Below are 11,935 nucleotides of genomic sequence, written 5' to 3'. Positions count from 1 at the left end.
TTTACACCCACAACCTTACATATTTTTGGTGTCTGATGCTCACCATTAAGCTTCTCTTTGGCGAGCAAGCATTAATGGGACTTTATGTTGTACAATACTTTTGGCCCACATACATTTTGAGTATAAAAAAAAATATACATTTTTGGGCACTAAGAGATGTACATGTGAGAAATAAAGGGATTTAGGACAACAAAGAGATGGGTAGAGGAAGTTTTATATTTTGGGATACTTTTGTGATTTGTATTTCTGTAAATATTTCCCCCTATGAATCTATAAATAGGGGTCCTATTGTTCTCCCTCCTTTGGATCCATTCGAGTGGGATTACTTTAGAGTTTGAAATGTGGGAAATTCTTTGAGACCCTTGAGACAGCCAATTTAGAGAGACATTAAGAGAGAGACGGTGGCTTCCCATTACAAGGATAATGGATCAAAGATCCATCCTCGCAAGTAATGGGGTAATTCTTTGGATTTTCTTACAAAGTATCAAGGTGAACTTGTGGTTTAAATCTCTAACTCTAATGGGTTTAGCTCCAGTAACTTGTTGGAAAATAAATTACCAAGCAAAAAAGCTAACAAATTCTTTCTAGGATTAGAAGGAAATAGAGAGAAATCCAATAATTCTTTGAGCTTGTGGAGTAAATTTAATAGAGTTTCCTCTTACAATCCTTCCTCTCTCTCTCTTTTTTTTTTATCCCCCTATTTATAGGCTCATAGGAGGACTAGTTACAAAGAAAATTATAAAAATGAACCTCGAAACAGAAAATACACTTTGTCGATCGCTCTAATAATGGAGCTATTGCTCTCAAGCGATAATAAATATGATATTTTTACAATTTCTCTTGAAATTTTCTTCAATTTTGTTTTGGGACACTTCTATTTTTCTTGTACATGTATCAATGATAAAAATTGCGTCTTATTTTAGACATAGAACATTGTGAGTCAAAAGAATTGTACAAGATAAAATCCCCTTGATGCCTTGGTCGTTAGAGAGAAGCTCAATGGTGAGCATCAAACCAAATTGTATATCATAATTCTCACCGAAGTGAATATTTGCCGAAGCAAAAGAAATCCATAGAACCAAAATCTAAATTAGTTTTTTTAGGAAGACCCCCCTTGAAGTGGATCAAATTGTCCATAGGATCCAAGGATCCTATCATATCTTGATGAAAAGCACATATGGTTCTCACACACTTCCAAGTTGGAAAAGTGTGAAATGAAGTCAATCTTGAGGACACTTTGGCATTATTAAACGAAAAAAAAAAGACCCTTGTCAATGAAAAATGAGGAAGGTAATTTTGAGGGAAAGCTCTTTAAACCAAAAGCTATAATCTAACTAGACAAAGCCATAAGCGATCCTCTGTAGCACACAGTTCCTGTAGCAACCCTATAGCACACTTTCAACGGTTGAAAGAGCACCGCATTAGTGATAAAATTAGATCTCACAGCTTAAAATCTGGGGAGTTCAGTAGCCGTTCATTTTTACAGAGATGGATAAGCATAAAAAAACATGTTTTTCTGATTTTTTTTTTAAATCAAATCTAAGTCATGATCACAAGAGGTTGAGATGTTATTGTTATTATATTTTTAAATAACTCTATCTTATCCTTTGAAAGTGTGCTATAGGGTTGCTACAAGAACTGTATGCTATAGAGGATCTACTTCCGACAAAGCCCTATTAAAGATGGAAATTCTCTAATGTACGTTAGAAATTAACGAAAAGAAACAAGCAAAAATATCATGATTATTACATCACCCACATTTTAAAATTCCTAATTAATTATAATATAATTGGTTTGGATATTTTATTGGAGGGAGACTACTAGGGCAGTGGATTATGTAGCTCTACTTGGAGCTTTGGGGAGAAGGGGTTTTTTATTTATTTATTGAGGAAAACGTTGTCATACCCCCAACAGCTTCTGAGGATTCTAGTAGATGATGTAACATGTAATTACACTCAGAAGTAATTTTAATAAAAAGGGAGGGTCCCTCCAACTCCATTCATACTGATAAATAAAATAAAATAAATTGGTTAGGCAAAATTGAATCGTGGCTCAACAAATTTGAGGAAAAATGCAGATTTCCTAACTACAACCAATCAACTACTCTAAAATATAAAGTCTGCATAATAAGGCAATCAACTAAATATAGATTCAATCTCCAAAATAGAAATATCAGAAAAATATAGCAAGGCGATCTTGGATGAGGATTGCCTTCCTCCAACAGATTCTTGAAATATTATCTACATTCAAGAAAGGGGAAAGTATTGAAATAGTCCTGTATCCTTCCCAAATTACTGAAACAGTTATATACATAAAATATTAATCAAAAGGGGTCATATTCCCAATTTGGAAAAGAAAATTAATGAAATGATCAACTGTTGCATAGTCATTTCAATGAATTTACCTATTTGTCCTAGAGTTAGATGATGGTCTAGCTTTTAGTTTAGGTTGGCAGGTAGGCTATAAAAGTAATTTTACAAATGCATTGTACAATAGATGGTCACTTTGGTAAAAAAAATATATAATTCCGAAAATGGGTATGTGGCACTTTGAGCTTAGTCACAAAATTCTCTCAAAGTAAAGTTCCCCAAAAAAATCATTTGTACATTTTCCCAAAATTTTCTGAATAAAACTATCAAGAATTTATCCGAATTAACTGAATTGAACACCCACCGAAAAGATACCAGATTCAAACTTTGTTAAAATGTAATTTCAACAAAATATTCAGACCATTTTGGTAATTAAAAAAAAAAAAAAAAACAATGTGAAAAAATTGATGTAGAATGTGCAAATATAATCAACTTAAGTAGGCAAATTCAATTGTATTAAAATAACTTATAACCAAAAGACATCACCCTACCCAAGTGAAGATCTCACCATTTTCATTTATCCTTCACTTAATGGGATTTTGTAATTAAGACCTGATGTTCCTTGCACAACCTGTAATTACTTCACATCCTCTACTGTAGGGATTTGCCTCCCTAGAGTTATGGCAGTTGTAGTAAGAAGCACCAGGATTGGAACATGGAACCACATCCTTCTTCAGTGTCTCATAGCTTATATACTTCTTATTCTGCATCATCAAAACTCTCCTATTAATCTCTGAATCCATCTCCATCTCCATCTCCATCTCTATATGCTTCTCCTTCTCATTGCAAGATTTCCCCACAATTAACTCTGAATCATTGTTGTTCAATGAAGTAGATCCCACACTATAGACACACTTGAAAACCAACAGAAGTAGACCCAAGTAAAGCTTCTTCTTCATTGAGAGTAATTTTGTTGTTTTGGCCTCTTTTTTTTTTTTTTTTTTGGTTGCTCTTTCTCTTCCTTGGAGTGGACTTTTGTTTCTGGAGAAGAGAGAGAGAGAGTGTGTGGAGTGTGGGGCTGGCTCTCACCTACAACAACTGGCTTTGAGTGGTTTTAATGCAGATGACCAAACACCATTAAGGAATTTTATTGCCAGCTTTTACGAGGGCCCCACGGTGGTTTAATTTGGAATCAGCCTTTGTGTTTTTCAGCTTTTTAATGATCACGGGTAAGATGTAAGTTTGTGATAAATATAGACACCAAGGAATGAGCTAATAGCATTTCAGTAGAAAATAAGATGAAAACATGTGATCATGTCGATAGGGTTGTCAAAATCGGATCGAACCCAAAATTCTACTATAGGAAAATAGGTGTGAAAAAATAATAACAATTCAAAAACTAAACAAATTAATTAATTAAATCAAAAGAACACTAAGATCTACACGGTTCTACAAAGATGCCTACGTCAATGAACAATCAAATTTTTTTTACTATGCAACCAATTATAACTAATAATTTCTATAAAAAAAAAAAAATTTGACCTCAACAATAAATAAAAAAAATTTGTGAGATCGACAATAATTTAAAAAAACATTGTCAACCTCAACGTTGTAAAACACACCAGATTTCATTTTTTATTTATTTATAGTTTTTTCAACCGAAATACATGGAAAAGATTAACTTAGAACTTAACATAACGACGTGTATAGATGATTTCAAACCAAAAGAGTCATTATTGATCGATTTACATACATCTTGCTTGAAAAAAATCCTTGAAAATGACTTCTCCTTCTTTCTCAAATTCTTCTCATCGAAATGGATTCTCCAAAACTCGACCAAGATGCCGAAAATCCAATTTTTTGGATGAAAATGGTGAATTTGAATGGTTAGAGAAATTTTGACGTTTCAATCGGGAGAAATGTTTAGAGTGGAGTTCATGGACTGTTTTGAAAAAAGGGATTTGCTAAATGGACTATTTTGATAACTTGCAAAAGTCAAAGACTAAATTGAAAGAAAAGTTAGTGTTAGAGACTATTAAGTAATTTTCCAATCTCTTTTACTATATGACCAAAGAATGACATTACAAGCACTAGTACAAAAAAGACTATGATCGCACAGGTAAAAAAGCACACGAGTTTTGATCTCAAACCCCAAGCCCTAAAACCCTTGTACGACTACCTCTTTATCTCTCTCAAACCCTAGGAGAAGAATAATCAATTGTTATCGAATCACCTCATATCCTTTTGCTTATAAGATCCCTGAAGGAGAAATAATATGGTGTTTTACCAATACGTGCATTGAAAATTAAAAAGTTATCAAAATGGTACATTATTCATTTTTATTCTTAAAACGATAAATTACCATTTTCAGAATTTTTTATTATTACAAAAGCGGTAAATTTAAAAATGAACAATGTTTTAATACTAACATATCATTTTCATAAAACAATATACATATCCCTTGTTTAAGTAAACATATAGAAATATAATTGTTTAAGGACAATGATGTTTTCTTTCAAGATTTAATTTATTTTAGCACTCGCTGGCCTTGTAGGAAATTTCTTCAAAGAAACATGAGATTTGTGGGAGGGTATTAGAGTATTAGATTATGAAGTATGGTATTAAGGTGAACAAAGCATCATATTGTTATCTTGATGTAGTTAAGGTAGTTACAATACATTATATTAGGGTGCATTAAGAAACATTAAATCATATTGATGTTGTAGTTAGCTTAGTTAGGTAACTACATCCAACCATTCTCTATTTAATGAGACTGTTATCGAAGATCACAATATCCAAGAATTTCAATTTATCTCAAATATTTTACAACAACAAAAAAAAAAACTCCCACAAGGTCTATTAAGTAATTTTCCCTTAAAGCTATTTATGCATCTCGCAAGAAAGAAAATGGTGGTTTAGACCCTACACGTTTAAAATGTTATAGCCTACATTTTCAAATTGATAACATGTCCCTTGACCTTGGTCTACTTTGAAAGACTAATAAAAAAGACTAAAATGCATGAACTCCAAGCTCTTCTCCTCCTTTTTTTTTTTAGGGGAGAGGGGAATATCCATATCTAGTTGCCCCTATTATCAACTTGGCTTTCATACTGCATTGATTATATGAGAAAGTTGGAATTGATATATGAACAGGATTTTGAGAACTCACTTTGAACAAAAGATGGTACTTGAATAAAAATGATACATTTTTGGAAATTTCATTGCAATTGGATGTTATTCTTTTCATAAATAGAACTTGTAAGCTTAAAATATAACCAGAAGCTTTTGTCAGACTGGAACCTGATTAACATAGTTGGCTTAGAGTTTTTATTTATTTATTTATAGCTTATTCGACCTTATCGCTAGATTAACATCCCTTACAAACTAGAAACGTTAAATAACGGTGGATAATATCTATAATTGGTTGCCCTCACTATTGACTTAACTTCCACACTAAAAATTGATATTTTAATAGGAAATTGTGAACTCGCCTTGAACAGAAATTGGTACTTGAACTAAAAAATACACATTTATGAAAATTCCATTGCATCTGGACATTATTATTTCCCACAATTAAATTTGGAGGATAACTCCGTTGGGAATCTGTTGGGAGATTTGAAAGGAGCGAAACAAAAGATGCTTTGAAGACAAGAATATTGATGCTTCAAAGGTTTCTTTGCTGGTCCTTTCTTGTATCTATTTTTGGTGTGAAGTATTTATCGAATTTAAAAGTGTATTCTTCGAGGACTTTGTTGTTCAATGGAATTGAGTTTATTCTATTGCTTTACTTGAGTTGTTATGTATCTTTAGTTAGTTTTCTCGACCACCTTTTCAATAAATTTCGTTACTGGTAATATAAAAATAGAACTTATGAAGTAGAAAAAATAATCAGAAGCATTAGTCAGGGTGGTAGCCAAACTAACATAGTCAGTTAAATGATTTAAATTTTATTATCTAAATAGAAACATGATCTTATGATTGAGTAACACATAATCCACTTATACTAATGTTGTAAAAAAGAAAAAAAAAATTATAATTATTTAAATATAAATATATCTTAATAAATAGGCTTAGTTCCAACTCAATTGGTTAGACACATTGCAAAGCAATTTTGAAGCCGTGGTTTCAAGTCCAACACTCTAGCTTACCCATCACTAAAAAAAAAAAATATTAATAAATAATTTTAAACTAAGTTAAATGATTTATAAGAACTTGTAAGAGGGAGAATATCATTCTCTCACTATAAGAAACAACGTTAAGTTTGAATATTTTCTTCTCTTTGATAGAGAGAGGTCGAAAAGAGAATACCACAAGATCAACATCAAGAGGTCGAAGTAGGCAATCAGCACAGATGACAACTTATTATTTTCAATGGGTTATTGCCCATAGTGGCAATAGATATATATATTTTTGGCTTGTGTTCACCTTGAGTTAGGAATTGATAAGTTATTTAAGTAATGGAATGTAATAAGTAAAAAAGTTGAGGTGCCAATAGAATTTTTCTTTATAAGTCGTAGAAAAACGAGATGCCTCGGGCGAGTGAAGGCGGTATCGGTGCGCACGTTCTTTCCAGTTTCCTGAGCAGTCTGCACTAAAAAGATCTCCTCAGTGAAGATTTCTTCTCTGATCCTTCTGTTTCTGATTCTAGTGGCAAACCTCCATTTTTGGTTGGAATGGCTCCTCCTCCTAAGGTCCTCATGGTGAGGATTCTAGTTTCCTGTTTAGTTAGTTATTTGTGCTTAGTTGATGAAGCTCTCATCTCATCCTCTCGTTGATCTAACTTTCTTTCTCTTTGTTTATTTACAGGTCGCTGAGAAACCCAGTATTGCTCTCTCGATTGCTTCTGCACTTTCTCATGGTCGCGTAAGTCTTTTATATTTTTATTTTACATTTAATCTGATCTTCTTCTTCATTCTGAAACCCTAGCTTTTCTTTTATTTTAACTAAGTTACTAATACAAATACACAATTATACCAAGAGCTTGAGAGTTGAGAGACTTTTCTAGTATCCAAGGAATGGCTGAGATTGGGAATAGATTCTCTAGGGATTTAATTGTTTTATTTATTTCAATTTCCCTAGAGAATCTATATTCCATTTCAGCTGTTTGTTGGATTCTCAGTCAGGGCTTATTTGGTAATGCTGCCAACTTCTGCACGTTTTGGCAAATTATGGTTTGAAAACAATGTTGGATAAGTGTCGTGCTGTGTGCAGAAGCTGCTGATGTTCCTTCAAAGAGCCTGCTATTTCTCTCCCTCCATTACTCCAACATACAATCAAAAGGGTCAGATACCAAAGGATCCTAAGTCTCATTGAAATCAAGGAACTAGGAAAACACCAAGAAATATGAAAGAGAGAGAGAGAGAAACTGGACCCGAAATTTTCTTTTTTAAAATAAGTAAATAAGAATATGGTTGATAGATTCCTCATTTCCGTTGCACATTGTAAAAATTATCAGACATAATGCTTTTACAAGTAATATGGTCAGTGGTGTGAAGTTGGAAGCTACGCAAGGAAAACAACCTTAGATGGAATCTTTTTGTGACATACAAGAGAAGTTGGAAACTCATACTCAGATTCTTGACTCACAGTGTAGTAAAGTGACAAATTTGTGAGCACTTGAATAGATGGAATTTTTTATTACCATCTGGATAATTCCGAAGGAAGTTCCGGATGAGCTTATCGAAACACACTTTCACTTCTCGGCATGGTGGATAAAGAAAGGAAGTAAATGAAAATGCTAACAAGCGTACACTTTATTAGAGTTAATGTGCTACCCTTGGATGGTTTACCAATAACGTAAGTGCTTCCTCATTCTCTCTATCATTGGGCCCCAAATGGTGGAGTTCCTATAAGCAGCTTCAAGAGGGAGATCAAGGCGCAACATAGGAAGCGAGTCCACATGACAACCCAAGCACCCTGCAAGAGCCTGCAGAGTGTTAAACCTGCCTAATACTTAACACCTTGGTCTTCCTGTAGTTCATGACGTAACCTAAAATGGTTGCAAAACAACAAACCATCCTAGCTAGAAATCTAACCTGAGTAAAGCACGTATTCAGAAAATCAAGATATCATCCTTAAATTGGAGATGTTAAACTGTAGGACCCTCCTCTTTAACCACAAAGTCTTCTATTTTCAATCACCTATACATCATCCTACTAAAGGCCTTCACCACCAAATTGAAAAGGAACAAGTATAATGAGCCGACTTGTCTGAGGCTCTGAGCCCTCTCGAGTTCTTGAAAAAAGTGACAGGGGATCCATTGCCCAAGACTGAGAAGGATGGAGCATAAATACTCTTAATGATCCAATTGATTCATCTCTCACTAAAGCCCCCACGGACCATTGTATTCTCAAAAACTACCTACTTAGATGTTGTGTGCATTTTCCATGTCAATTTTACATACAATTCCAAGATACCCAGATCTCCATTGAGTTGATACATTCATTCTTGTTCAATACCTAATCTAAAATCTACTGCCCTTTTATTTAGGTTTCTTGCTCCTAATCAATCAAGTCCACTATTGTTGACATGAGTCTTGAAGCTAAGAAATTTTCCATGATCTTATAAACGAACTGAACCAGGCTCATTCGCAGTAGGCTTGAATACTTGACCTTTGTAATTTAATGATTTGGCCCAATATGGTCAGACCCGATCATTTGATGGTCCAGGTTTAGGCTTGATTTTAAGACCTTAAAAGGCCAGGCCCATTTAAAAGCTGACCCAACTCATTGACAGCCCTAATGGAAAATGGTGGCTGCAATTGCTTACACTCTAATGGAAAATGGGTCTCGTACCAAACAAGTTTGATTGCCGTGTTTTCTTCATGTATTCACTTTTTTCTGGTTGAGTATGGGCTCTCGGGGCTTGTTTAAGGCCATAGATAGCCTTATGTAGGCGACATACATGAGATGGATCGACAAAGCCTGGCGGCTGTTGCATGTATACCTCTTCGGAGAGAAAGCCATGAAGGAAGGCATTACCCCGAATCTGAAAGTGCCAAGTCAACTCCCTCATCTGCAAGTCAAAGTGTCTAATTCAATTGCAAACTAGAGTACTTAAAGGAAGGACCTACCGCTGAAGCTGTTATAGGATTGGTGTATCCGCTAGCTTAGTGGATATTTGATCCGGGATGGTGACGCCTAACCTAAAATGATGCATCTAAGACCAAGATTAAATCAAATAAATAATTCAAACATAAATCTCAGCTTGTGCAATCATATATGATAAAGAAAGACTAATGGGTAATTGAGGTCCAAATCCTAACCCAATCACAATTCCAAAAATAAAATCCCTTGAGTTTTAGAATGAAGGGATGCCTATGGAAGATTGAACGTTCGTCAGCTTAGGGCTTCCATTCAATACTCAATTAAGAGTTTATTGATCTGAGAATAAATTTTTGCTCCAAAAGGTTTTAATTGACTATTGTGAAGGGTTGAATAATGTCGACTGACTATTGATTAAAGTCAAAAGGTAAAGTTTGCAATTAGGATATGATATAAACATTCCAAAACAAATTCAGCAGTATTATATCCTAAGAAAAAAAGGAGTAATAGGCCTAATGTGAAGGGTTTTAGGGTATTTAGTTTAGGTTTATATGGGGCCTGGAGTTTGGGCAGCAAGGTTTTGGGCTAGTACTAGGGATAGGAGGGCTGAGTATGGATGAAAGAGATGTTTGTAAGGACTGCATTTGGGCTAGCATGTTTTAGGGTTAATAGTAGGGTCAACTGAGTTATTAAAGAGGGCTGGAGAGGTTCAGCTGCTATAGGGTACACCATAACTGAATTTTCTGCACTTGTAAGGTTTTGAAAAAATTTAGCAAGCTCTATGGAGGTTTAGGATGGATTTAGTCAAAGGTATCAACAGGTATTTAGTGAATAAATAGAAAATAAGTGAGGAAGAAGAAAATAAGAATAGATGAAGAAGAAGAGATAGGAGAGATAAAGATAGGCCCCTTACCTGGAGTCACACCAAGGAAAAGCAAGCCCAACTGAACCTGTACAGCAGAATGCCTGTTCTAGTTCAGGATTCCAAGATATATGGATTCTATAAAATTACTGAACTGTTTCCGACAAGCACAAGGGCTTCTTGAAAAAAAATGCCAAAATACCTCTCCAGCTCAAGTATCCTCTTTAAAATGTAGTATGTATGAGCATGTGCATGTGTGTCTTGGTGGTAAAACATCATTATTTTATGATGTTCAAAGTTCTAATTCTAATTTCCATTTTGATGAGTGCCTTGCTTTATTTTTATAGTACACATGGCTTATAATGCATATTGTTTGCATGCTACAGATGTCTACTCGGAGAGGTAGTACTGATGTCCATGAATTTGATGGATTATTTTTGGGCTTCCATGCGCAATATAGAGTGACATCTGTCATTGGGCATGTTTTCAGGTCTTTACTTTCTTATCGTCATTGCTAAATACCTATCTTGAAATTATCTGATTTATGCCTGACTGTATGCTCACGTCTCTTTTATAATTTAATTCATAGACGTAGTTTCTTTCTTTTTTCTTGTTGATTTTATATGATGTTTATGTAGGCTTGAATCCGAAAAAATATATATTCATTAATCAAAGGAATGGAGGTCAAGTTGACCAACCAGATGCAAAGACTACACTGCACGACTTGTTGGCATCAACTCACTCCTCACATCTAATGCTACAAACCCAAACCCTGAATTCCATCTACCCAACAAATCCTTAAAAAAAAAAATCCCTCTGAATTCTTTGAAGTTCATACACCAAAAAATAGAAACCCCATTATTGAAATAATCATCTTATGAAGTGAATGTTTGCGATCCTCAAAGTTATACTCATTCCTCTCCTTGCATATTCTCTAGCATGACACTATGCTCCATATAATTCGTTTTGAGGTAATGAAGGATGCTCCAAGTGAATGCCAACCTTCAAAGAATGAACACAACAAATTGAGCAAACACTTATGTGATATAGAAAACAGACCATATATCAAGAGTGATCTTGCAATTAATGAGTAGGGGTCCACGGTCTCCTCATATTCCTTGCACATCAAACAAATATTTGGAGTAATAAGAGCATACCGAATGACTTAGTTTATCATTAAGACACTCTTTCGATCCACTAACCAGATGAAAAAGTAAGATTCTTTTATGGAAATTTGGTCCCCCATATTGCTAGAGCTGTAAATGGTGTTGAAGGCACCTGCATTAAGGACTATATAACTGAAAACATCCCATTTCTATCAACCTCACATCTCCACTAATCATACTTCACTGGGTGAATGAAAATTTGAGGAAGACAATTTGTTAGAGCTAACACGATCTCCCAATCATTGATAACTCTCCTAAATCCCAAATCCCATGAGAACCCCAACTCCGATCACACAATAAAATCAACAATTGGTAAAGCTTTCTTTTGAGACGTTGCATACAAGTCAGGGAATTGATTTGAGAGGCAACTTTCTACACCACTGATCTTCCTAAAAACAAACTCTGATCCCTTTCACCATCTTGAATTGAATTCTATCGTGGAAAGACTCTTAACAGTTCCTTTCCATTCCCCACATTCGAAAGATGGTCAAATATGCCCTCCGAATTTAGATTTTCCAAACTTTTCTTTAATGACTATCCACCACATACTAGTAT

General features: G+C 34.5%; 2 protein-coding genes across 2 annotated transcripts in view; one reads left to right on the top strand and one right to left on the bottom strand.

Moving 5' to 3' along the window:
- Positions 1–2,914: 2,914 nt before the first annotated feature.
- Positions 2,915–3,268, bottom strand: LOC147396659 (protein RALF-like 19). Its single transcript, XM_086450154.1, has one exon. It carries the CDS (start codon positions 3,266–3,268, stop codon positions 2,915–2,917), a length of 354 nt encoding a protein of 117 aa, XP_086306280.1.
- A 3,603-nt stretch (positions 3,269–6,871) lies between these two features.
- LOC147396658 (DNA topoisomerase, type IA, core) overlaps positions 6,872–11,935 on the top strand; it is a 28,865-nt gene continuing 23,801 nt past the window's right edge. Inside the window, exons 1-3 of the mRNA XM_086451684.1 lie at positions 6,872–7,009; positions 7,116–7,172; positions 10,601–10,704. Coding sequence (XP_086307810.1) covers positions 6,983–7,009; positions 7,116–7,172; positions 10,601–10,704 — 188 coding nt within the window. The 5' untranslated portion in view covers positions 6,872–6,982. The remainder of the gene's footprint in view (positions 7,010–7,115; positions 7,173–10,600; positions 10,705–11,935) is intronic.

The sequence above is a fragment of the Akebia trifoliata genome, chromosome 8, assembly GCF_017979445.1.
Source record: "Akebia trifoliata isolate Shusen 1 chromosome 8, ASM1797944v1, whole genome shotgun sequence".
Classification (NCBI taxonomy): domain Eukaryota; kingdom Viridiplantae; phylum Streptophyta; class Magnoliopsida; order Ranunculales; family Lardizabalaceae; genus Akebia; species Akebia trifoliata.
This window is presented reverse-complemented; position numbering and strand designations above follow the sequence as displayed.